Source organism: Triturus cristatus, chromosome 11 (assembly GCF_964204655.1).
Source record: "Triturus cristatus chromosome 11, aTriCri1.1, whole genome shotgun sequence".
Classification (NCBI taxonomy): Eukaryota; Metazoa; Chordata; class Amphibia; order Caudata; family Salamandridae; genus Triturus; species Triturus cristatus.
In genome coordinates this window covers 58315248-58343110 of record NC_140594.1, presented here as the reverse complement: position 1 = coordinate 58343110, position 27863 = coordinate 58315248, and the positions used below count along the sequence as shown (strand labels likewise).

Below are 27863 nucleotides of genomic sequence, written 5' to 3'. Positions count from 1 at the left end.
GATCGATCCTGTGGACTTCCGAGTCTGTAACGCGGCAAACACCTCCTGGTGTGCGTTACAGCTGGCAGTCCCTGTGTCTCTGGTCGGGCTGGGAGTTACGACTCCAACCAGCAAAAGCGCCACTGCGCTTGGACTCAGCCGAGTCAAAAAGCGAAGCTCAATGGTTGACCGGTAGAGCTTCCAGGTCCTTCACAGGTGACGATGGGGCAAGACACGGCCCAGGGAGTAACGACTCGACCTACCTCCGTTCTTGCCTTACTGGAGCACCACTCCGGAACACTGCTCTTCACGAAGCAGGTACGTCGGTGTAAACACAATATCCGACAGCCTTGTACCTCCCGGTTCCTCCCTTTATAGGGCGTGTTTTCCTTGAGTTATGTAACAGCTCTCCTGTTTACATAAGGGCGTGTTTCCCTTGAGTTATGTAACAGCTCTCCTGTTTACATAAGGGCGTGTTTCCCTTGAGTTATGTAACAGCTCTCCTGTTTACATAAGGGCGTGTTTCCCTTGAGTTATGTAACAGCTCTCCTGTTTACATAACCTCTCAACCGCTAAGCATCCTGGGAGATGTAGTCCGTTTTCGCTGGTTACCGTTTTCCTCCCCTCGCATGACAGGAATTCTTGACAATAGGCCAATCTCGCTCCTGCCTAGTTTAGCTAAGGTTTGCGAGAAAGTAGTCACTAATCAGCTTACTAACTTTGTTGAGGTATTCGGCCTGCTGCATCCGGCTCAATCTGGCTTCCGGGCGGCCTACAGTACGGAATCAGCTCTAGTAGAGGTGGCAGAGGCTATTCGAGAGTGTTTGGATACCGGCGGGAGGGCAGCATTGGTTATGCTAGACCTCTCAGCGGCATTTGACACAGTGCCTCATTCTCTGCTCCTTAACCGCCTCTCGGAAATTGGCGTCGCTGGTTCCGTCTGGGGTTGGATTAGATCCTTAATCGAAGCCCAAACTCAGCAGGTCTGGCTCCCTCCGTGTGCCTCGGGGCCTCAGCAGTTGGCTACAGGTGTTCCGCAGGGGTCATCCCTTAGTCCCCTTTTATTTAACATCTATGTCAGTCCGCTGGTTTTTCTAGCAGAATCACTGGGGGCTGAGATGATGGCCTATGCTGACGAGACCTAGCTCTTGTTCTCTTGGGGAAGAGACGATGAATCTGTCCAGTCGGCACAACACTGTCTTGCCTCTGTCTTCCATTGGCTGGCCCAGGCCCATCTGAAGTTTAACGAAGGGAAGTCTGTGGTTCTCTTGTATCGGACCTTTCCGGTTGACTTCAGAGCTAAGTTGTGGCCCCCTGGTTTCCCCCTGCTTAGTGCAGGGAATAATACTGCAAAAAAATATATGGATATGGTTTTCTGAGAATCTGACTTTCTCTACACAAGTTAAGAAACTTGTCGGACGTGTTTTGGCACTCTGAAAGCCCTGAGAAAATTCCTTCCCTTTCTTCCACGACCTGCCAAAGAAACAGTGGTCCGCGCTTTAATTCTATCTTGCTTGGACTATGCGAATGCCCTGTATGCGGGCATCCCTGGGTACCTTTTAAGCAAAGTGCAGGTCGTTCAAAACTCTGCCGCTTGACTCCTGTTTGGCTTGTCTAAAAGGTGTAGTGTGCGTGCGCATTTGCGCTCTCTGCACTAGCTCCCTGTGGAGGCTCGAATTCAATTCAAAATGCTCTCCATCGCCCACAGGGCCCTTTATGGCAAGGGCCCTTGCTATCTTCAGAAAAGATTTGTCTTTTACACTCCAGCTAGACAGCTGCCATCCTCTTCTCAACTTTTGTTGCAGACCCCCAGATTCAACCGTCACAGGTTGGGCGGCTGTTCACGTGTCAGGAAAGCTAGTCTGGCCTGGAATGCTCTGCCGTTGGCACTGCGGAGCGTTCAAGACCATGCGGTGTTTAAAAAAATGCTTAAAACGTTCCTCTTTTAGATGACCCTCTGGCACCTTGGGCCTTTACCTTTGCACGCGCCTGGACACTCTGTCGAGTAGCTGAGCGTGATACAAATTCATTTAACATAACATACATAACATGTCGAGGACAACACACTTTTTTGTCATGGTTGAGAATAACGAAGATGTTTTAATCTGCACTTTTGGGGTATAGATTTCATTCCAATTTCCATATGCTTAATATAGTAAATTGTAAAGAACCTTTTTTAAAGGGCTCATTAGATGTGGACTTTTGTGAAGTCAGAGACAACAGAGGTTGTTTGTCTACCACCACACTTAGTTAACGCTTTCGTTGCAGAATAGCACCACGAATAAACAACCTCTTTCACGTAGTTGCTGGAAATCCTTTTATTGGTAAGATAACTCCATAACACGGACCCACAGAGAAGCGGTTCACGCTTGATAACGAATCCGGTACAATACAATCCAGCAATAACATTCTAGAACTATGCGGGAAGGGACAGTTAATAAAAGGAGAAGAAATACTTACAGGGATGTTACACACACCCTGAGCCCCTGTTCTGTAAATCAATCACATGGAGAGGTTTTCGATGTGCCCTGCTGCCACTCTGACTGTAGCGCATGTTCATCTCTCATGGTTGCCTGTTGTCTCTTGTGAGCAACTCGTCTCATGGAACATTTGTTCATGTCATGTGGTAAGTGGCTTAAGTAAATTAACTGTCCTCCCCGTACATTGCAGACGGGCCCCTTGGGTCTTTGCTACTCCACTGTTCCTAGGCACCTGAGCGGTCCAATTGCAAGCCCCAGTGTTTGAAAGGTGACCACAAGATTCAGAAATGTGTACAAACAACAGACATTTCTGACGGATGCATTGATTCCGATTGTTTTTTTGACAGGAGCATGCCTGGTTAGTGAAACAGCAAACAATGCCTTCTGTTTCTTACATTTATTCATTCATTCATTCCAGCACCAGGCTTGCTTAGAAGACGGCAGTAGCAACAAGAGAATCATTGTGTGTTGCAATCAGCGATCCTTGGCACCAGTTTCCTGCAAAACAGGACTGGTGGTGGGAAATGCAGCCCTATTGTTTACCCTCTTGCATCACCCGGGGCTGCCTGTAGTTTGCCAAACGTTGGGGTCAGAGAGCATAGGGGGTCACATGGAGTAGTGGGGTGTAATACCTCTCTTCGGTCCAGTTAGCAGAGCGCTGCATGCAGGCCTCCTCTTGAGGGTCCCTCTCGTATCTCCGTCTTAAAGTTCTCCCTCCAGTTAATCACTCATAGTCATTATTTTCACTTCCTGGACCAGAAATCTAGTTTCCACTGGGTGTGTCTCACACTGCGGGAGTGTGTGGCCTGTCACATTTCGCAACCACAGAAATTGGCAGCTGTGCATATTGTGCGTAGTCTGGAAACAGGATTCTGTCGGTCTGGTGACCCCACCACAGCGGCCTCGAAGACAGGGAGGCGCCCCAGCTGTGGCAGATGTGGGGCAAACCTATGCGATTCACTGAATCATTTCACGGAGTAAAGAACGTGTCCGGGCATCCTCACCCCTTTCTTTCACTCTGTGGTTGCAGGAAGGAAAACTACCCAATGATAGAATCCCTTCTATTACGTGGTATGACGTCATAGAAGGAAGAACACGCCCAGACATTCTCACCCATAGTATTTCACTTGATCACCACTTGGAACAAGTGGCTTTCACAGATGGTCTCACCATATATTACAATATCATTTCATTGAATGAACAACATGGCTACGTCGAACAAGGGATCACTGAAAAATATAATCAAAAGATTCAGTGGGATACACTCAATGCCACAAAATAAAATTAAATAATAAAAAACAACATATTTAATAAAGACCCTGTGAACAAAGATGAATATAAAATATGTTAAGTACCGGAGTAGCATAAGACACATGGGTTTATCAGTTTACTGGTTAAATATGCGTCCATGTGCTCAATGTAACAAGTAAAGACACTGAGTGAGACAAGGTACCGGCCTGAAAAAGAGATCAGACCAGATTACATCGACAGACTATTTATACAATAATTTCAAAGTACAGCAATATTTGTACAGCAATGTGTGTACTGTCCGTGTCATTTTATACACAAAAAAATGTACAGTGTTGTCTTGGCGGCAGTGTACTATCAAATGCTCAAGCAAAGTGTCTCCACCCCAGGCGAAGTAAGACACAATACTTAATCTTTCTAAAGCATAAAAGGTTTAGGGCCACGATGCACACTTTGCTTGTTTCTACTCTTCGCCTCATAGTGCTAATGGGGGCAGCCAAGCACTTAGGTTTCAGATGCCTGCCTGCCTGTAATAAAAGCACCTAATAACTTTGACCCCATTCGATGGATCTACAGAAGTTTGCCAATATATTGGTCAATCTGCAATTGATCTTGAAAATGTGAGGGCAGAGGGCAGACATGTCAAGGAAGAAAAAAGGTTTCAGAAGCTGCTCCTAACATGTGTATGTCCCATTCACATCCCATATTAGAGTTTTGCCAAATACAACTGCGAAAAACATGTAGATTTCCCCGCTAATTTGTCATGCACACAGAGGGGAAAGTGTTTTTTAAGTGCATCTGTGATATAAATCAGTTCAGTGGTTTTGGAAATATTCACATTAGAAAGTTACCACTGTAAGTGCCGTTTTGAGCTTGAACATTTATGCAGCGCATTACTTATCAAAAGTACCGCTGTGTGAAGCCTTAAATCAGAAATATGGACATTTTCATCTGCCCTTTTAACTCGGGAGACCTTAAACCATTACTTCATGTGGAATTGAAAGTAAAGGTGGGCTGCCCAGCTTGGCAAAGAGACTTAGTCAAAACTATGGACAGGAGTAGCCCGTGCTCACCGACCTCCAGGCCTTTAATGGTGAATGAGAAAGGGTTAAAACAATGCGCTTCCGTCTTTCTCTTCTATTACTCCAGTGGCTGCGGAGTCCATCTCCAGGGGCAGGAGTCCACCAGTCCTTGGCACAAGGAATGTGGTGCAGTGTATACAAGGCCCTGCCCTCTCCTGCCTGGTGACCAGGGCTGTTTTTATCTGCCGCCATCCTCTCGACATGGTGCATTCTGCAGCACACACAGAAAGAGAATTACGCCTCCCAGAATTGGTTTTGTGCAGGAAGTTCCCCTTCCTACACAAAAACAATTCTCCATGCAGCGCATGCCCCCCTGCACAGTGATGGCAAGGGTGTCTGCGTTGGTGCTAGGCAGCCAAAACGGCACTAGCGCAAGGGGCAGAAACAGGAAAGCGCCACTTTCTTTTAAATACGGAGCATTCCTGTCCTCTCCCTGTCACGCAGCGCAGCAAGGTGCGCTGCGTGACTTTCTTATAAATGTGCCTGTGTGTCTCCCGAGTGGTTGGGGCATACTGATGACACAGCGAGACCAGAGCAGCAGTTTTTAACTATCCTGTCCCTTCGTCATTCGTAGAAAAAACAGGCAAAACCGGACCAGGCAGGTGCCCGCTATACCAGCTTCTCACCATGCACAAGAATAAATCAAAAATCAAGCTTCACCGAGGACCCTCCCTCCGGAATAAAATAAGCACCAACAGGGACCTGTCCTCTCAAACATGGACTGACGAAAAACTCCACCACAGAGTAAAAGGAAATGAAAAAAAAAACCTTCATTCAAGTGTTTCCCCAAATGCCAACAGTAGACGCACAGCCTTTTCTCTACATGTACTCTGTGCATGGCCGTCCACATGTTGAAACTGGCGCTGCAGCTGGTGTGGGACTATTAAGGGGTTTGAGGAAAAACACTGCCAGAGGCTGTAATTGCAGTAACCTTTATTATATATCAATCCTGGCATTTTGTCCTCTACCGGTCACTCTAGGGCAGTTGGTAACTAGGGGGGCCAGCAGTAGGCGCAGTCGATGGTGGCACACGGATGATATCTAAGCTTGCGTCACCATCTTCAGCGAAACCACCGAGGCCATAAAACGTGCTGTTTCCCATCTCTATCCACTGATAGTGGAAAACAAGTCCTGCTTCTAAATCCCCCTAGCAGAGACACTAGATGTTGAAAGAGGAACTACTACCTTCCAGCTCCAACTAAGACTAAGGGGCATATGTACAAGCCCCTATCTCCAAGCGAACGTCACTTTTTATGACGTTCCTGTGGCGATAGGGGCCTTGCCTTATGTACAAGGCAGTGTTAAGCCACTTAATGTGGCGTAATGCTGCCTTGTACATAAGGCACCCTTTCATGCTATGTTTAGCGTGAAAGGGGCAAGGAGTGAGTGCTGTGGTGGGCGTTCCACCATAACACATATTGTATTTGACGCTGCCCCCTATGTACAAGGGTGGCGTAAATAGGAGGCAGCGCCAAAATTAAGACCAGGAAAATCCTGGTCTTAAGTTGGCGAAATGAGGAGACATGCATTATTTCTCCTCGTTTTTCCTTTATCCATGTGTAATGCCTTGTGCAGCACACATGGAAAAAGCAAAATGCCATGGTTTGTTTATGTACAGAAAGGTCCCCCTTCCTGTACAGAAACAAACCTTTGTAAAAAATGCCATTTTGTAACTCATGTGTGCTGCATGAAGCAGCACACATGAAAGTTACAAAATTGCATTTTAGGATTGTTTATGTACAGAAAGGTCCCCCTTCCTGTACAGAAACAAACCTTTGTAAAAAATGCCATTTTGTAACTCATGTGTGCTGCATAAAGCAGCACACATGAAAGTTACAAAATTGCATTTTAGGATTGTTTATGTGCAGGAAGGGACACCTTCCTACATATAACCAATCCTCCCTTGCACTCAGGTGCAAGGGTGCCTGCGTTGGCACTAAGGGGCATATTTACAAGGAACTATCGCCGAGTTAACGGCACTTTATCGCAGCCAAAGTTGCGATATATTTATCGCCCCATTCACAAGCTGGTGTTAACAGCCCACAGCACCAGTTTACCCGCGATAGCAGCCGCAAAAACCATCGCCACAGAAGATCCCCGCAACTATCGCTAATGAGATGCAGAGTAGGCGTTCCCGTGCCAAAAGCCGCGACAACACAACTCCACAGCATTCACAACGACCAGACAGAATTGCGATAAGAACACAAAACCAGCGATAAGGCGCGTTAACACCTGCTCTGACCTGGTGCAAAGTTGGACCACAGCCTGCACCACAAAAGGGAGCCCAGCCCACAGCCACATCGGAAGGGCAGCAGATGCCATGGAGTCACTGGTCATGCGGCCCGGACACCCAAGAGGGCCACATCACCCACCACCACCACCCCAGGACCCCATAAAACACCCAGAACACCCCCCACCCCCGGACCACCACCCAGGCAGCACTGACAAAGACAGCAGACCCCCAGGAAACAAACCAGCCTCACAGACCCAACACCTGACCATGTCATTGCCCAATACAGGCTCAAAAGGGCAACCATCGCACGCATCATGACCAACAACGCCCCACAGGCCGACGGCACCAACACAGCGGACAATCAACATCCCACCCCACGCAAATCTGCTGGCTGTGCTGCACCTGTTGGCCCCTGGTACCCCCAACCAACACCCGCCACAGTCGGAGGAGTCACACAGCCAGCCACAACCAAGTCCCTCACACCTGTCCTGGACATCACCACAGCCTGGTACCCCAGTCCCCATACGTCAAACATAATGCGCAGGATGCACACATGTCATACCTGTGTCCTCTGCTGACAGCACACAATCACCGCAACAAAAAGCACATGTCTCACATCAATGTGCAGGCAACAACCGAACACCGTGGAACCTCCACCAATGTCGCCTCCAAATACCCAGCCACTGTGCATGATTCCTCCATCCTCCGACAGTCCATCAGGGAAATGCACAGCCCCCTGGCAAGTTCCAAATGAACACCCCACTCACCTCAACTCCACAACCATGCAACTCACAACTCTGGCAATGCACACGTCACAAAAACAACATGCAAAACAACATGCCCACCCACCAGACACGACAGGGCAACTCACAATGGAAACCTGGGCAAGCCGTGAACATGAGCCATCAACGGCATGGCACCTCAGCCGCACAATAGCCGATCGTGGGGAGAGGTGGCAACCAGGCATGTGTGAAGGATGCAGGAGAAACATGATTGGGAAACTACACAATGCCAAGAGTGGCGAAGATGTGCTGGACAGACCGCAGTATGCAGAACACACCCATATCCATGGCGATGACATACACTGCTGGTGTATGGAGTGTAGTGGACAGTGGACGCAACCATGTCACCCCGGCCAGTGGGGGAGTTTGCGGAAATATTGCCTGTTACGTCCCCCCCGTAAGCGTGAGCGGAGTGGGATGGCCCGGCGTACGCCAGGCCAGCGTAGGGGTGTGAATAAAAAGCACGTAGCCCTGGGTGTGGTCCTCTTCCGGGAAGCCCAACGTCTCTGCCAGGGTGGCGCCGCTCACCATGCCATGAGGCCGACGCCGTCCTTGTGAGCGGAGTTGCCCGCGATCCTGTGTGCATGCCGTACCCCGGACCGCTGGACCCCGAACCAGTCAGGCCTGCCCCTGCGCCACCAGGCCACACTGATCACCTGCCGACACCGGCGTGTGTCACAGAGGGCCCACCACGTGCAGGCACTAGCACCAAGCCAAAGGCCCGCGACCTTGGCAGCCTCCTCAGACCATCATGGGTTCCACAACAGAGGTCCGCTTTAGTCCTTTCTCGTTGACGTACTCTACTGCCGCCTCCGGCCTACACCACGGTCAATTAGGTCACACATTTGGAACGGAGTCTTGATTACACCATGGCAGTGAACATTATCTAAGGCAGAGTTCGTGTCACTATACTCCCTTCGATGTGGTGCCACCAAGTCTGTGCATAGCATTACAACCACACTTGTCTGTGGGCCTTTGCGGACTATTGCCTTCGGCCTACACTGCGCACGAGTAGGTCACAGAACTGGAACTGAACATCGATTGTTCAATGGCAGATTACATATCTATGCACGCATGAAATGCGTGAGAGGATGACGCGTTGCAGCTCGAAGGGAATAGGATCATCGTCACGGAGGTGATCGAACACTACCGACAACTGCCCAGTTGCAACCAACTCTGTGCATCCCGAGCCAACGACAGCTGGCTGTGGGCCCTTGCTGACCGCTGCCCCGGCCTACACTGCAGTCGAATAGGTCACACACACCTTCGAATTCAACCTCTATTTGTTTATGGAAGACTTCATGTCATTGTACAGGCCTCATCGAAGACTGCATTCCCTTTCAGCCCCAGTGCCAAGATGTCTATTCCCCGAGACCCATGGTCACTTTCTGGTTGGACTTTGGAGGCGACTGAGTCCATGGACTTGGGCTTGTCGTTGCCATCATGGCGGTGATACGGACTTTGTGGCGAAAACGAGGTTGTGACGTTGCTGCTTCCGGATAACATCAGACCTTTCACCTCATGCCCTGGAGGACACCTTCCACTGTCCTCCACAACACTCTGCAACATACACCTCGGACATTGATGAGGACCCGCTCAGGTCGCATGGCCCATCTGACTGCACCGCAAGTCACCGTCCCGTGGCAGGGTGCCTGTGCCGGCCGCTGTTCATCCGGGGCCACTAACTCTGTGCAGCTCACGGTAGGAACCCTGTCTGATTGAATATTGGATGACCTCTGTGAGAATGGTCCTGGGGTAATCGACGCCATGTGCATGTGCTCCTGCGCTGTCCACTGCCTCCGGCCTCAACTGCGTACCACCAGGGCTTACACAGCAAATCGAGTCCTGACCGTCCCAGACGTCGCATCACCGCAGCAGGCACACGCCACCTCCGCCAGGACAACCTCCAACCGCCATCTGCCAGAGTCGAAACGTTGGTCCTGACAAACCTACGGAGTTGATAAACACCTGTCGTGAATGCCATCATCAGACTGATACCCTGTTAGGCACTCCAGGTGCCACTGACTCAGTGCCCCGCAAGTCATCGTCCATTGCGGATTGTGTTTTTTGCTGTGGAAAGGCTGCGCAGAAATGTCATCTCAAGCAGAGTGGGAGACCTGGGACGTTGTTGAGGAAGCTGATGAAGGTCTCACACACCACACTTCATCAGGAATATCTCGAAGGGACACATTCCGAGACTTTTTCTTCACATGAGCGAGCTTATCTCTAGTGCTCCAACCACAGTGCACTGCAACTCATGGACACTTCTGTTTGCATGTTGTGTGTCCTCTGGACTTTCTCCATCTCCCTCCATGTTGTTCAGCAGTTGACTCTGTTATGAAGGTGTTTTCAGTTTCCGTTGCACTGGTGTCCACTGTTCAAGTGGTTGCCAGCACCAAGCACTCCATGCGTGCTGGCTTACACTCACCCCACACACATCCAGCAAAGGCGTCACTGTACATGTGGCCCTGCCAATAAAGGGGCTGGGCACACATGCCCGTAGCCAGTTCAACATGATATCTGCTTGTGTCCCTGTGGTCTTGTTGTATGCATGAGGGCCCTGGGCCCTAGGACATTACAATGTGCTGTGTACAGCGGATGCAGACATATCACCGCAGGCAGCACGTTGGAGCTTGGCCATGTAGTTTTGTCATCACCTACTCAATTCTTAAGGGGGGTGGGCTGGGCCGTCGTAGGCAGAGGCGGCGTGGGTGTGTGACTGCTATTTGCGTGACCCTGGGCGTGGTTGTGTACTGTGAATGTGCATCTGCATGTGTCTCTATGGCTGTGTGGGTCTCCTTTGTGGGGTGTGGGTGGTCCCTGAAGTGTAATGGTCACCAACGTATGTGATCTAGTTCGCCTTCCATGGGCACCTCCTTTTGGCGTGCTGACACATGGCAACGGGGTGCCATGTGTGGGTGGGTGAAGTGTCGTGAGCCAGCTGTGCTTGCGGGTGCTTCCTGCTGTGTGGTCTGTTGTAGGCTCTGTGACCTCCTCTGAGTAGCTTGTCTGCCCGGGTCCTGGTGGTGGGTTGCGTGGGATGTCCATGGGCTGATGTAGGGTGTCGAAGGTGTGGTGGTCCTCTCTGGCATCACAGATGTGTTGTCTTGTGTGCTCTGCTGGAGGTGTTGTGTGCCCCTCTGCAATGTGAAGGGAAGATGCATGTTGACATTGTGTTGATATGTATGTTTGCGCATTGTTCTGGTCTTCATGCAGACTGTATGACAATGTACAATGTGACTGTTCGTGAGGTGCTAAATTCTGCTGCGGGACAGTGTACATTTGGACTACATGATGGATGTGAGGTCGTACGGGTATATTTCCATTTCACAGTTTCCTGCTCTGTCAGATGTAGTAGGCATGTTTCTGTGCATGTGCGGAGACAGTTGTGTCCTCTGTTCTGCAGTGTCGGCTATGCACGTTGTACCACGTTGTCATCAATGTGGGTGTGCTGTTCTTGCTATGTGTGTGTGCTGCAGTGTGCCATGGGGATGAGGGACATAATCCTGGGTGATTGTGGGTGTGCAGTGTGCTACACCTCGTTGTGCATGTGTGCCATTGTGCCCATCTCCCCCCGTATCCCCAGTCCCTGTTGATGTTGTGTCAGGTCCTCTTGAGTTGTGTCTGTACTCCCTACTCCTTGCACCATCTCCACACTGATCACTGTGGCCTCGGTTTCCTCCAGCTCCTCCTGTGTTGCTGGACTGCCACCTCCTGTCGGTGTTGCTGCCTTCCTGTTGGCAGCGGATTTATGCCTGGTTTCGGTTGTCACGTCATGCAGGCTCCTCTTGGCCTCCTCGATTGGCCTCCTCGGCACTCCGACTGTATTCCGGGTGGTCCGCTTGTGGGTCAGTTGCTGGTAGTGTTCTGTCACCTCCGTGACGCTGGTCTTGTTTTCCAGCGGTCTGCACCCAGTCTTCCTCTCCCTCTTCTCCTAGGCCTTCCCCGACCCCGTTGTTCCTTGCTGGTGGTCTGTGGGGGTTGTGGGGTTTGTGTTGGCCTCTGCGCTGGGTCAGTTTGCATCCATGTTGCTACGTGCTTTGGCTTGTTTCTGGTGTGTTGTTTCTGTCTTTTTTGCGTGGTATTTGCAGGCATGTGGCTGGTTTTCGCGACTTTTCGTACTGTGTTGACCTCATCGCATTTTCTTCGCGTTTCGCATTTTTGCGGTGTGGCGTTGGATTTTGAGCGGCCAGTTGACGTGTTATCTGGTGACTATCGCATGCTACTGCCGCGTTGTGAATACTTGGTTGGCACGGCATAATTTTCCTGCGTTGGGCTGCGATGTTGGAAGTTGCGTTAGGCTTCTCTTGCGGTAGTTATCACACGTTCTTGTGAATATACCCCTAAGTTGTTAAACTTAGCCCCATCGAGGGGGAAACGCAAGGCTGCACCACATTCTTGTAAATATGGTGCAGCCTTGCGTTTCCGAAGTGGCAGAACGTGTTGTGAAGCCCAGGAGGCTAATGACACGCTGCACCCCTTCACGGCACATATCCCCCCCCAAGTCCCTCAGTAAAAGTTGGGAGGAATAAGGTGTGGTATTTCCCACACGTAGCCAACACCATTACCCAGGAATAGGTATTTAGCACGTGTGGTAAATATCTCCTGTACCAAGTTTTCAATGTGAAAATGAGGAACAACACACAGGATCGTTTCTTAGCCCTTAAATACTGCATTGTTTTTACTTTTATCAGGAACTTTTCCTCCAAAACACTTTCAACAGGTTTGGCCTGCTGTAAACTCTGAGGGGAAAACTGTGAGGATGCGATAATTAACGGGGAGGGTGCGATAATCAACTGTGCGGGTGCGATAATTGACTGTGAGGGTGCGATAATTAACTGTGAGGGTGCAATAATCAACTGTGAGGGTGCGACAATCAACTGTGAGGGTGCGACAATCAACTGTGAGGATGCGATAATCAACTGTGAGGATGCGATAATCAACTGTGAGGATGCGATAATCAACTGTGAGGGTGCGATAATTAACTGTGAGGGTGCAATAATCAACTGTGAGGGTGCGATAATCAACTGTGAGGGTGCGATAATTGACTGAGGGTGCGATAATCAACTGTGAGGGTGCGATAATCAACTGTGAGGGTGCGATAATCAACTGTGAGGGTGCGATAATTGACTGAGGGTGCGATAATCAACTGTGAGGGTGCGAAAATCAACTGTGAGGGTGCGAAAATCAACTGTGAGGGTGCGAAAATCAACTGTGAGGGTGCGATAATCAACTGTGAGGGTGCAATAATCAACTGTGAGGGTGCGATAATTGACTGAGGGTGCGATAATCGACTGTGAGGGTGCGATAATCAACTGTGAGGGTGCGAAAATCAACTGTGAGGGTGCGATAATTAACTGTGAGGGTGCGATAATCAACTGTGAGGATGCGATAATCAACTGTGAGGGTGCGATAATTAACTGTGAGGGTGCAATAATCAACTGAGGGTGCGATAATCAACTGTGAGGGTGCGATAATTGACTGAGGGTGCGATAATCAACTGTGAGGGTGCGATAATCAACTGTGAGGGTGCGATAATCAACTGTGAGGGTGCGATAATTGACTGAGGGTGCGATAATCAACTGTGAGGGTGCGATAATCAACTGTGAGGGTGCGAAAATCAACTGTGAGGGTGCGAAAATCAACTGTGAGGGTGCGATAATCAACTGTGAGGGTGCGATAATCAACTGTGAGGGTGCGATAATCAACTGTGAGGGTGCGATAATTGACTGAGGGTGCGATAATCGACTGTGAGGGTGCGATAATCAACTGTGAGGGTGCGAAAATCAACTGTGAGGGTGCGATAATTAACTGTGAGGGTGCGATAATCGACTGTGAGGGTGCGATAATTGACTGAGAGGGTGCGATAATTAACTGTGAGGGTGTGATAATCTTTACACAATTGGTAATTACGATTTTTGAGGGCAATCGGAATGTAACCTTTAACTTGTATAAAAGGACAAAAACGAGAGCTGCGGTGACATCTTTCTCCCCCTCCTTGGGTGTATACATACTGTCACATAAAATCCACACTTAAAGTGCAGTTATAGTTCAGAATTAAAACCAAAAAAAACATGAATTGTAAGTTCGGGTAAGGAAGATTAATCCAAAACTCGCACTAAGGCCTGTAAACCATAATTCACGCACCACATTTAATTCTCATGAAGTCACCGTTAATGAAACCGATGCCATTATAAGTCATCTTACAGATCTTACATGTCGTATTGTTCTTACCGGTTTGACAGAGAGGACTATGAGTAGTGTTATTTATTGGTTTGCTGATGTGTTGTGGTTTAGTTACATTTTGCCTTTAGATTCTGTTATTTATGGTGTAATTATTGTGAAGCCTCAAGCACTGCCGCTGGTGTGTGTTATGGTTTGCAGGACTGTTGTGCGAGTTATGGATTGTGCTCCTAACCCTAACTTGCTAATTTCAGTGTTTTTTCAGTTTTAGTTTGTAACCATAAATGCACTTTAAGTGAGTTTTTTCCAGGTGGATTCCTGAGGTTGTCACTGTTTTCAGCACTATTGGCTGCATCATTATAACCCCGAATACTTACTCTTTCCCAAGTACAGTCTTGTGTTTACGCCCAGCGACTCTGGCGGCTGAGAAAACTGGCCACATGGAATGGCATGGTGGTAGGAAAGCACTTACACTCAACAGTTATGGAGATCTACACAGCCATAACGAGCCCCTCAATGCAGTGCTCATGACCTTACAAATCACATCACATATGACATCATGGGGGCTGTTAAGTGCACTCACAGGTTGTAATAGCACTTAGGGCGACCAGATGACTTCCCAGAGTTCATAAGAGAAGATAAGGCTGTAGTATCACCATTCCCGCTCATCTGGTTTGCTGCACGCCCCGCCTACTACGAAAGTTATCGCTGTGTTTGATGCGATTAAGTGAAGCCTGCTGTCTTTCACCATAATCATATATAAGAGGCAGTCTGCCTAGTGACCTGCCTGAGCTCTTACATATCCAGCTCACACGTAAAGCTGTGTATCGTCATACGACTGTAATCTGGAGGACTGCTTGTAATACAATAAAAACAAAGGGCTGGCGACAATGATGGCCCACTAGGGACCATACCGTCTGAAGGTCCATGCTCTTGCCTACAATCCCAGATCTTTCCCATTAAATACCAGTCTAGGTTATGTTTTCTGTCCTTGTCACCGTCTAGCTGGCAGCATCTCATGCACTTCCATTGCAAAGACTGCAGACAGACCTGGCACAGTAACCAGTGCGTGCGGACCTTTCCTCGCGCCTGACCAGGTCATCCTAGATTTTCAGAATGGGAGACTGGTCAACATATCCAGGCTGAACCCCTGCTAAAGAGGATGAGGATTGTGATTATTGTGCTTATGCTGTGCTTGATACTTGTATTGTCGCCTGCACCTCGGTCCACCACGGGGCTCCCCGACTGATGTGGAGGGTGCAGGCAGATAGTCTGTTTCTTGTGGCTGTTGGGGGCAGAGCGCCGCGATCAGCGCCGTGCTCTCAGCCTATATCTGCCACAAGTCTCTCCTGTCGCGCAGCGGACGTGCACAGCGGGTGCCGAAGGCGCGCCTAAGGCAAGCCCGTCTGCGCCCATCCACGGCCGGCCGGGGTCAGGGGCCACGCACTATGCCCGCACCACATGCTACTCCGCATCAGAGCTACACCCCCTCCAGGGACTATGGGCTATTGACTCCAACACCACTAGTACCTTAGACAAACTGGGGATTTTGTCCTACAAGGACGTTGCTAATAGATTGCCCATTGAACCACCTGTTCAAGAGCCTACAATCCCATCCAATGACTTGAAACCCAAAACAACGACCCCCCCTATCTGCTCAGGACAGGATAAGCTGTCCATTTACTACCTTAACACTCGCTCGATGGTCAAGCACCAATTAGAGATCTTTTATCTCTTAGACACCATCAAACCAGACATGCTTCGCCTGTCAGAAACCTGGCTTACAGCCGATTCCAGCCCTGACATCTTGGCAGCTATCCCAGACAAATATTATATTCTCCAGACCAACAGGCTGGAGAAGAAAGCGGGGGAAGGGGTCGCGGCCATAATTTCACAGTCACATAAATTCACCTCACTAACCGCACTGGCCATACCCTTCGTTGATAGTCTTCTTCTTAAGCTTGAATCCAATACCGCTTCGCTTATCTGCGCGCTCTTCTACAGGCCCCCAGTCCATATACCCACATTCTCGCAGTCATTTGGTAACACGATAGCGGAGTTGGTCATAAATCACACCAGAGTGTTGATCTTCGGTGACGTTAACTACTGGCCTCATGATGTGCGGGAAAGCCCATGTTTGGCTGAATTTACCGAATTGTTAACAGGAATGAACTACTCCCAGCATATTAAGGTGGCCACACATACAAAAGGACACATCCTTGATCAGGTCTGGACATCCAATCTTGAGATAACCGACCTTCAAATTCTTCCCTGCACATGGTTCGACCACCACTCTATCTCCTTCTCTATTCCTTTTACCCCCCTACCAAAGCCCCCTTCCTCTGACAGCTCTATGGGCAGAAATTGGAGCCGGATTGACTCGACCGCACTCTGTGCCGTTTTAGCCTCCCCTATGCTCCATACCCTTTTGCTCACCGGCCACGCGGCCTCCCCTCACATTCAGGCGGAAAATATCAACGCCTGGCTGGCCTCGGCTAGGGACTGTTTAGCCCCCCTGAAAAAGATCAGAAACAAGAGGCCTCATGACGCCCAACGTTGGTTTACCAACGATTTGAAGGAAAAAAAACTAGCCCTACGTCAATTTGAACGTAAATGGAGACTGGACTACTGCCCTTTGAAAAAGGCAACTTTCACTATGGCCCTGAAAGACTATAAAAATGCCATCCTCAAAGCCAAATCTGAATACTTCTCTTCAAAAATCTTAGACTCCACGAACAAAGCTAAAGACATTTTCTCCATCGTGGATGAACTTGTCAAACCTGACCGTGTCACTGCTAAACCCATCCCCTCACAGCTCCTATGCCACTCCCTTAATACTTACTTTACTGATAAAATTACCATCATCAAAGCCAGCATTCCCAAGACCACCCTACTTCCAGAACCTGGCTGCCCTCATCTTAATCCCCATCACCTTGATCGAATTCCACTTATCACTCAGGAGGTCTTTTTTTCCCTTCTCAAAAAGGTCCGCTCTGGCTCCCCTACGGACAGCTGTCCCCCTCACATCACTCGGGAAGCCTTCTTTCACTTCCCCGAACCCCCCCCATCGCTTCTTAACAAATCCCTCACTTAGGGTATTGTCCCCAACATCTTCAAGAGCGCAGAAGTTGTGCCTATCCTGAAAAACCCAGGCTCTGACCCTCTAACACTTAGTAACTTCCGCCCCATTTCGCTAATACCTTTCCATGGCAAAATCCTGGAGGCCCATGTCACCAACTGCCTGAGCACTTTTGTAGAGCGCACCCACTACCTTGACTCACATCAAGCGGGCTTCAGACCTGAACACTCAACTGAGTCTATCGTCCTGGCAGTCCTCGATGAACTTAGGAAGGGGGCAGATCACAACATCTAGCAGGCCCAAGTGCTCCTGGATCTGTCGGCGACTTTCGACACCGTCGACCACGACTTACTGGTCGACCGGGTCGAAAGTGCCGGGATCCGGGGGCTCCCTCTCAAGTGGATCTCCTCTTTCCTTAGCGACCGCTATCAAGCGGTTCGCCTTGTCAATTTCACCTCGGAGAAGAGAAGATTGTCCTGTGTAGTCCCACAGGGCTCCTCTCTCTCCCCTCTCCTCTTCAATCTGTACATCTTTCCCCTGATCTTGGCCCTCCATAAGAGAGAAGTCGTCACTTTGAACTACGCTGATGACCTCCAGCTAGTCTTCACCATCGACTCATCTCTTTCCTCAATGGAGAACGTTCAATCCACCATGAGTTTTATCAGCAACTGGATGAATTTAAACCAGCTCAAGCTCAATCCTGATAAAACCGAGCTAGTTCTCACTGGGGCCTCAGCCAACCCTTGGAATTCCAACTTTTGGACCCAATCACTAGGATGTCCCCCCTCTCCAGTCAGCTCGGTTAAGAGTCTGGGGATCATAATTAGCAGCAATCTCACCATGAAGGCTCAGATAAACTCGGTGGTCTCCGCCTGCTTCTTCCATTTGCGAAGAATTAAAAAAATTAGCAGATTTCTGTCCACGGAGGCACTGACCCAAGTCATTCTTGCCCTTGTTATATCTCACATCGATTACGCCAACTCTTTGTACTCCGGCATTCCGGCCTATCAAACTCGCCGCCTACAACTAGTGCAGAACCAAGCTGCAAGGCTTGTTTATGGCCAGCCTAAATCCCACCACGTGAAACCATTGCTTAAAAATCTCCACTGGCTTCCCGTGACTCAACGCTGTCTTTTTAAACTTGCCTGCATGATCTATAAAGCCCTCTCATCCCACGGACCAGTTTTCATCGCCACCAAAATTCAGCGATATGTCCCCTCACGCGAGCTTCGCTCCTCCAATATGAACCTACTGACCCCCTGCCCTTTCAAAAGGAATAAATACGGCGGCCTAAGATTCTCGACTCTAGCTCCACAATTCTGGAACTCCCTCCCCCTCGAACTGCGCCTAACCGCCTCTTATTCCAAGTTCAGGAAATTTCTTAAAACATGGCTCTCTGCCCTGGCCTACAATTAATTAGTTGTTCCCCACTGTGATTGTTTTGCATTCGTCTTTGCTTAAGCGCCAAGAAACCGCTGGTGAACGTGCGCTCTAGACATTATTTTAACATAACATAAAAGAAGTCCTAATGACAGCCAATAGACAATAACAAAAAAAAAACACAGAAGGATTGGTGCAACTCTGAGGACCATGGAAAAGGGTGCAAGCGTACAGAGTTCTCTGATTCTAATTAGGCCTGGTAAAGACCACTTTAGCCTATATCATGTGATTATAAAAATATATACATAAGTAAAAGGGCTTTGGTTCAGCTTGTCTTAATGGAGATGGAACCCGACCCTTTGTCAATAAAGATTTGACTACTTGGAAAATGGATCGGCCTACAAGTTTAACATGTGTAATGAATACTCCATCTTGGTACTTGGCCAACAGATCAAGATATAGGTTTCCATTTGCTAAGATTTGGCAATACCTCCTCAAAGAGCAATTCCAGGGGCATTGCAGGCAAATTTCATTTTTGGGAATAAATCAAGATATCAGACCTTGCCAAAAACCCAATTTGTTGATAGACAACCCTTGTCAATCATAAATACCAAGGTGTTTTGTGGTGCCTCTGTTCTATAAATACTATAGCTCAAGCGGGAATCGCTTTATGGTCGAACGTGAAGCTCAAAGTATCTTAGGAAACCAAAGTCTCGCAATGCACAGTGAAGTAGATTTGTAAATAGAGATTCCAACTCACCTCCAGTTGGCCAAGTACCAAGACAGGTATTCCAACTCACCTCCAGAAGCTTGGTGTCCGGGGCATAGCACTCACTCCAGTGATCGATAAACACAAAATCCAGGGTGTGCACCTGATGGTCCACCTTCAGACGAGGGATGATCTCCTGCGACGAGCCTTCGAGAATCTTAACCTGTGAAAATGGAAGAATCGGTCATTGGTTCTCTTTTCCTTTCTCCATCGAATCAGCTAAGTTGTGCTTCTGTCCAAGGAGCTTGCAACCATTGGAGAAGACATCCCTTTCTTGTAACCAGTGGCATAACCCAATATGATGGGTCATGCCTGAAAAATCTCTCTGAGGAACTCCTGATTCAGCTGCCTTCGTCACAGATAAACAAAGGCAGTGGGACGGACGGCTGCTCCAGTTATGGTGTCTGCTTATTTCCCCCAAAAGCCCCAAAACAGAGGCTAATATTTCACCCCTGCCTAGAAAAAATAATGGTAATCCTACAACTAACCTAAAGTTCTAATTCACTAGTAATTTGTACAGTGTGATCATGGGGCAAAGGTACTGCCCACGGGCAATCGCACAACGGAAAAGGACCCAGTTAGATGAATCCAGTGTTGAATCTGGTGTTTTTGACCATGGGCAATAAGATGCTGAAATGGCCTGTATTGTCCTGAATTGAGTGCTGAAAAATATATGCCATGCACAGCAGCTCACTTGATCAGATTTCATGTCTACTGACCTCTATACTATATTTAATATTCCGAATGTCTATTCCTTCCTCTGATTGCTTGATTCCCAAGCTGTTCGCTCTCTCTCTCTCTCTTTGGTTCAAAAGCCCTTCATCAGTTTCACCCTTTAACACTCCCGTACAGAACTCTTCGATCCGCTTCCCCTCGGTCTGCTGCCACTGTAATTCAGGATCACGTATATTATTTCTCCGCGTTCTCCATGAATTAAGTCTATTGCACTTCTTTCTATAGATATGATTTACTGATCTGGATCCTTTCCCTATAAAGCCCTTTATAGGTTCTGTCGGATCCTATGGGTGCACCGTCACTTATTAACACTGAGTTCGCCTCCAATGTACGGTGTAAGAAATGGTCCCCTCGTAACATCCAACAGTTTCCTTTATCTTTGAGGATTTACCTTCTTCCTCTTAAAATTGGAAAAAAAGATGAACATTTCCAATCCCCACCGTTTGTCTAACAAACCCTGACACTTTTCCATCACGATAACCATCTCCTTTCGCCTCAGCCGCCTGGCACTAACCCTTCGCTGCTCTTTCGTCCCAGGGCTCTGCTGCCCAATGCACCTGGTGCTTTACGTAAACAAACCTGCACCCTAGGTCTAGCCGCTTTTGACCAGTTTAACCAAAATCTAGATCCACCATTTGCCTTCACCGTTTGTGTGAAGCAGTTCATTTCAAAATCTGACCTAAAATCCACAGTCGCTAATTGATTCACATACCGATTACCACTTTCACCTTTTCAGTTTACTATTTACCTCTTTTCTGTTGTCAAGAACACCCCTTCTACTTTTATATCGGCATTATTCTTCCACTACTAAAAAAAACCTCACTTTATGTCTGCCATTCTTGCAAGTGTGGGTCCAATTGCCTTTCTGCCTAAAATACCAGAAGGAACAGTGCCTTTCCACACTCATAATAGACCTTTCCTTGTACAATCTGGATTCTGTCCTGGTAACTCAACAGAAAGACTCTCGTTTCTAGTTACCTTCGCCAAGCACACGACCTGTTCTTGTTCTTTCACACTTCCCTTCTTCCCTTCACAGAGTTCACCCTACTTTATTATATCACTGTTAAAAGGCTCTGAATGCTCAGAGAACTGGATTCACCAGTATCTTTCATGAAGAAAGATCTTTTTTCCTCTGTCCTAACCGTCTTCTGTTCTTGGGTTTTTCTTGCCTTCACTTTTTCCTATTCCTCTCACATCTGGCATCCCTTATGGCTTCATAGCACATGTTTTTGCTGATAACCTGATGTTTTTTTCCTTTATATAGACTTTTCAAACTCTCTTCACACTAGTCGGTTCTGCGCCTTTCTGCGATAAAACACAGGACGGGCGATACACACTTTCTGCAACAACAACAAAAAAACATCGCTCTAGTCCCTCCAGCCCCTTCTTCACCCAACATTCCCTAAACTGCGCCCTCTTCAATAGTGCCCTGGCTGTCCACCGCTTCCTGCATCTGGCTTGTGTCCCCATTAACGTCGACGTAAAGACACGCAAAAATAGATCCTCTCCGCACACACTTGTCAACTGTGTTTTGGTGTTTGATGATCTATACCTCATTTCAAGGGTTGTGATATTTCCTTTGAAGCACTTCGGGGAAAAAACAATAAATTAAACAAATAAATGTAGTAAGTAATGGATGTGGGTGTCAATTTTGAAACTAGAAACAATTTTCTCTTTAGCCGACCCTTTACACCTGATTCGTCATGGACTTCTTCAAAAGTTCTTCGGGACCTTAATATGCTTTACAGGGCTTTGTCTGTGATAATTGTGAAGAGGGAGGGGCCGTCAAGGAAGAACTTGTCCAATGATTAGGCCTCTACATGGAATTACTTCACCACTCGGGTCAGTTCCTGGGACTCACAGATAGAAGAATGGAACAGACCAATTTTGAGAGGTTCTGTGTAAGGTGCAAACCATTAAGCTCAGAGCTCTTTTGCTGATGCCAACTAGATGGGGGACAGCAGAGGAAATCAACATTTAGCCTTGGTAAGATCTAATGGCGTATGAGGACAAAAAAAAAAAAAAGGAAGAACTTGACTTGTTGCAACAACTCCATTTTGGACTTGTCTATGAATTTAATGTGTTTGTGTTCAGACTCCCCAAACTCTCCATGTTCGCGGTGCTCCCCCTTCATCAGGTCCCACCTTCACAGGTAACCCTTCATACTTAGTCTAACAGGACACAGAGTCAGTGGTGTCTTAGAGATTTTTGGGGCCCCGGGCAATACATATTTTGGGGGGCCCTGTTAGGAACAACTTTGCATATTACCCTTTTTGCAGTATTTCAAGACTCCATGATGCCACACAATAGTGAATTATAGGGTAAACGTTATAAAACTGGGTCATGCAAAAAAAAAACTAAAAGCGTTGTCTTTGCTACAGCCCCAAACATCCTTAAGTTGGTAGTTGGCAGAGAGAGAAAGAGTTAAAAGTAGAGGTAGGCAGAGAGTAGGGGGAGAGGTGGAAGTAGAGAAATTGACAGTGGGGAGAAAATTCACTCTTGCAGGGGGCCCCTTGGAAGGTGGGGGCCCAGTGCAATTGTCCACTTTGCCCACATATGAAAACTTCTCTTCTACAGAGTCAGCCCAAATCTCAGGGCGCAGAGCCGACCCAACAATCTCATGGCGCAGAGCCGACCCAACACTCTCATGGTGCAGAGCCGACCCAACAGTTTTAGGGTACAGAGCCGACCCTACAGTCTCATGGTGCAGAGCCGACCCTACAGTTTTAGGGTACAGAGCCGACCCAACTGTCTCAGGGTGCAGAGCCAGCAAAACAGTCTCAGAGCGCAGAGCCGGCCCCACTGTCCCAGGAGGCCGAGCCGTCCCAACCATCTCAAGAGGCAGAGCCAGCCTCAAAGTCTCAGGAGGCAGAGCCGGCCCCACAGTCTCAGGAGGCAGAGCCGGCCCCACAGTCTCAGGAGGCAGAGCCAGCCCTACAGTCTCAGGAGGAAGAGCCGGCCCAACAGTCTCAGGGTGCAGAGCCGGCCCCACAGTCTCAGGAGGCAGAGCCGGCCCCACAGTCTCAGGAGGCAGAGCCGGCCCCACAGTCTCAGGAGGCAGAGCTGGCCCCACAGTCTCAGGAGGCAGAGCTGGCCCCACAGTCTCAGGAGGCAGAGCTGGCCCCACAGTCTCAGGAGGCAGAGCAGGCCCAACAGTCTCAGGAGGCAGAGCCGGCCCCACAGTCTCAGGGTGAAGAGCCGGCCCCACAGTCTCAGGGTGCAGAGCCGGCCCCACAGTCTCAGGGTGCAGAGCCGGCCCCACAGTCTCAGGGTGCAGAGCCGGCCCCACAGTCTCAGAGCGCAGAGCCGGCCCACCGTCCCAGGAGGCCGAGCCGTCCCAACCATCTCAAGAGGCAGAGCCGGCCCAACAGTCTCAGGAGGTGGAGCCGGCCTCAAAGTCTCAGGAGGTAGAGCCGGCCCCACAGTCTCAGGCGGCAGAGCCGGCCCCACAGTCTCAGGCGGCAGAGCCGGCCCCACAGTCTCAGGCGGCAGAGCCGGCCCCACAGTCTCAGGCGGCAGAGCCGGCCCAACAGTCTCAGGCGGCAGAGCAGGCCCAACAGTCTCAGGAGGCAGAGCCGGCCCAACAGTCTCAGGAGGCAGAGCCGGCCCAACAGTCTCAGGAGGCAGAGCCGGCCCAACAGTCTCAGGAGGCAGAGCAGGCCCAACAGTCTCAGGAGGCAGAGCCGGCCCAACAGTCTCAGGAGGCAGAGCCGGCCCAACAGTCTCAGGAGGCAGAGCCGGCCCAACAGTCTCAGGAGGCAGAGCCGGCCCTACAGTCTCAGGAGGCAGAGCCGGCCCTACAGTCTCAGGAGGCAGAGCCGGCCCTACAGTCTCAAGAGGCAGAGCCGGCCCTACAGTCTCAAGAGGCAGAGCCGGCCCTACAGTCTCAGGAGGCAGAGCTGGCCCTAAAGTCTCAGGAGGCAGAGCCGGCCCCACAGTCTCAGGAGGCAGAGCCAGCCCTACAGTCTCAGGAGGCAGAGCCAGCCCTACAGTCTCAGGAGGCAGAGCCAGCCCTGCAGTCTCAGGATGCAGAGCTAGCCCAAGATTCATGACACAGAGTCGGCTCGAGTCTCGGGATCAGGACACAGAGCCGGCCCGAGTCTCTGGATCAGGACACAGAGCAGGCCAGAGTCTCGGGATCAGGACACAGAGCCGGCCCGAGTCTCGGGATCAGGACACAGAGCTGGCCCGAGTCTTGGGATCAGGACACAGAGCCGGCTCGAGTCTTGGGATCAGGACACAGAGCCGGTTCGAGTCTCGGGATCAGCACATAGAACCGACTCGAATCTTGGGATCAGGACATAAAGGCGGCTCGAGTCTCGGGATCAGGACACAGAGTTGGCTCATGGCTTGGGATCAGGACACAGAGTCGGCTGAAGTCTCGGGATCAGGACACAAAGCCAGCCGAGACTCAGGACCAGGACATAGAGCCGGTCCAAGTCTCACGACACAAAACCGGCCCAAGTCTCCGGATCAGGACACAGACCCTCAGCTCGGCCCAAGCCTCAGGACTCATCTGACTAATTCTTCATTAATAAGCTTTGAGATTTAATCCACATCAAAGATCTCTTTTCAGATGATGCTCAACTCTCTCTCTCTATCACCAGCCACTCTGGACACCAACCCAGACCTGTTACTGGAAGATATGAGAACATTCATGATTTACAAGCGGTGACTGTGTGCAAGATTCTACTTCAAAAACAGGCATAAAAATTGCAATGAAATGGGGGGCTGTGGAAAGACCATCGTTAAAGATTTGGGCAGCGGAAATGGACGGCGAACGACCATCCCAACGCATGCGTCACATCGCATGCGTTTACGTCGCGTGCCGTCACAACGCACGCGACGTTACGACGCGTGCGTTCACTACGCACGACGTTACATTGCGGGCACCATTAGATCGTGGGAGCTTTTAGAACGCAGGCGCCGGGACACGGACGGCGGGGAGACAACGTTGGAACCACGACGAGAGACAGGTAAGGATAGGGTTTAGGGTAGTTATGGGGAGTGTAGTGGAGGGAAGGGTTTTAGGCTCAGGGTTAGGAGTCGAATTTGGTAGTGTTTAGGCTTTAGGGTTAGGGCTTAGGGTTAGGAGTCGTATATGGTAGTGTTTTAGGCTTTAGGGTTAGGGCTTAGGGTTAGGAGTCGAATATGGGAGTGTTTTAGGCTTTGGAGTTAGGGCTTAGGGTTAGGAGTCGTATATGGTAGTGTTTTAGGTATTAGGGTTAATGTTAATGTATGGTACTGTTTTTGCCTTGTCTGTTTACGTCTTAGGGTTGAGGGAAGTGTCAGGGCGTTGTACTGTGTTTGGGTGGCCGTTTGGGAGAATTTTGCGGTGTGATACAATGCGTGGTCTTTGTGCGCGTTGTAAAGGTCTTTTGCATGCATGTGAGGGCGCAGTGCGATGGTATGGTTTGCATGGTGAATGCATGCGATGTAACGGTGCGTGCGATGTGAGAAATGCGATGTAATGGTGTGCGTTGTGTTGGTTTGCGTTGCATCGTCATACATAAATGTATGATAGCAGAAAAAGATTTATATAAATCTAGGGGCTGTCCTAAGAAGTGGGATAAGAAATGAAGCGGGTAAAATACACATAGAGGGGAATTATGTGTCTCCCCTTCTGTGGAGATGGAAATGTCGAGAAAGGATGAACACTCACTGATAACAACTGACTGAGTCACTATGCACTGTTATGTTATAAGTAATTGTTATCACTTGATCGAAATGCATAAATATCATTTTATGTGACTATTTGATGTTTTAAATCAATAAAAAGAATTTAAAGAAAACAAAAAACAGGCATAAAAAAAAGTCTGCGAAAAAGAAAAGAAAAATAAGTGTCAGCAGCATAAAAAAAGTGCTTCGAAGCCAGAAGTGATGAGCAATGTGAGAGGAATAATATAAAGAGAAAAAACTGCAGTGGTGAAACACCACCATCCTCCCAAACAGCTACAATGCAAGGTTTTTGTTTTCATTTTTTTTTGGTGATGGTTTTAATATTTTTGACAATGTTTTCTCAATGCAATATATTTAAACCAGATACACTGTTGATATCTGGACTTACTATTTAAACCCATATCATTCAAGGTTCATGTTCCAGTCATGGACTTTCATTCACAACATAATTCATTCTGGAGATGTACTTCTGGCTTCCTGAAATTTAGCCCAAGACTAAAATTCGATTTTTCGAGAACAGAAGTGCCAGGTCTGGTACGTGGGTTCCCTGGTAACAGAGTTGGGAGAGCTGCCCATGAATATCCATGAACAATGCCCATTGGGCACCTGGCCTTTTCTCATCTCTCAAGAACGCCTCACTGGCCACCAAGCCCTTCCCCACTCAATCAAGTGCAGTATGTCCAAGCTACCCCCTTTTTGCCACTTGACCCATCTACCACTCCCCAGACTGGCAGCTGCCTACCCTTCACATTATTCAGAGAGATGGCCTACAAGAAATGGGAGATAGTTGCTGGCAGGCTGCTGCCTCTGAATGACCAGTAGGGTTGGAGCAGTGCCAGTCACGTTTCATGCCATCTTGGTCATGGTTTGTAGTAATGCACATACCTTGTCCTGCATGCCAGCAAAGTTGATCATCTGTTGGGCAATGGCGGCGTTGGCTGGGGTGCTCTCAATGGTTAGAAACCGGGCTCCCGGCTTGAGGATCCGCGCTATCCTGATGGCTGAATACCCGCAGTAGGTGCCCAGCTCCAGGCAGGTGGAGGGGTCTGTCTCCCTCACAACCTTCTCCACAATGGGACCTGAAAGACAAAGGTGGCACATAAGGCCTTGTGCCCACCGCTGCCCAACGGCTCTGACTTTTAGAGTCTGTGTTACAAGCCTGGCAGGCTTCTAGTAAAGCACAGAGGCCCTTACATATTGGACTGTAATTGCATTTATGGAGCGCTCACTACACTTCCCCATAGACCCAGAATGGGTACAATCCTTTGATACAACAGGCCAGAGTTCTGTTATTGGTAAAGGAATATTTAGAACTCCTCCTTCACTTACCTCCAATAGACTCCCTTTGGTAGGGGTCACGTGGGTTTGATCAACTTGGCCCCAGTACCACAGAAAACATCTTAAAACGCCACTTATATGTTCATGTGTGTGGGGGGGGGGGGGGGGGAGAGAATTATTTTTGTAGTAACCAGTGGTTGGACGACCTCTTCATGTCCAGCCAAGTGTTTGGCTGGACCAGGGCTTCAAGTGGGATGAAAAAACTGAGGGGGGGGGGGGGTGTCTCTCAAAGGGGCGTGTCCAATGTAATTAAGGGCGTGGCTTAAAAACACATAGCCTAAAAATCTGCGCTTAGCATAGTGTACTGCCAGACTTGTATTTTGCTGTTTCTGTCATTGCATCCAGATATATGATACAAAAAGTAACATCATATCTAGAACAAGTCAGGATTATTGGCTTTGTCAATTGTTGTTAGTTGGATAAGCTAAATAGGCAGCAACTATAGCTTATATATAATATTGAAAAAGCTTCCACTTAAAGCCCTGGTGACACCACCACAATGTTGCTGCTCCTGAGTTTCAAAAAGAGAAGGGAAATCCAGAGAGAAAATGACTCTCTTTAAAGGATTTCACTTCCCCTACAACGCTCACCTGGCATGACGTCATGACATGCCGTAACTTCACTAGTGAGAAGTGAGCATTGTAGCACGCACACATCGATGTGCCTGCTGCCACTGCAGTCCGGAAAAAAACGGACTGCCTGTTCCAGGGCACAAAAGTGAGCCCGATAGAGACCCATTTCGAACCTCCCTTTAACCCTTTCGATGCGCATGACGGAGCGGTTCCGTCATGCGCATCGGTCGCGCTGTGCGTATGACGGAACCGCTCCGTCACGGCCCCGCCCGTGCAACGAACCTTCAGCACGGCGCGGTAATCCGCGCCCCGCTGAAGGGGTTA

General features: G+C 49.0%; 1 protein-coding gene across 2 annotated transcripts in view; it reads right to left on the bottom strand.

Annotated features, from left to right (window-relative positions):
* Positions 1–27863, bottom strand: part of LOC146783227 (catechol O-methyltransferase-like) — a 72200-nt gene that overhangs the window by 21040 nt on the left and 23297 nt on the right. For both annotated transcript variants that reach the window (XM_085633786.1, XM_085633787.1), the window contains exons 3-4: positions 26515–26708; positions 19247–19378 (exon numbers count right to left, since the gene is read on the bottom strand). In XM_085633786.1, coding sequence (XP_085489912.1) covers positions 19247–19378; positions 26515–26708 — 326 coding nt within the window. The remainder of the gene's footprint in view (positions 1–19246; positions 19379–26514; positions 26709–27863) is intronic.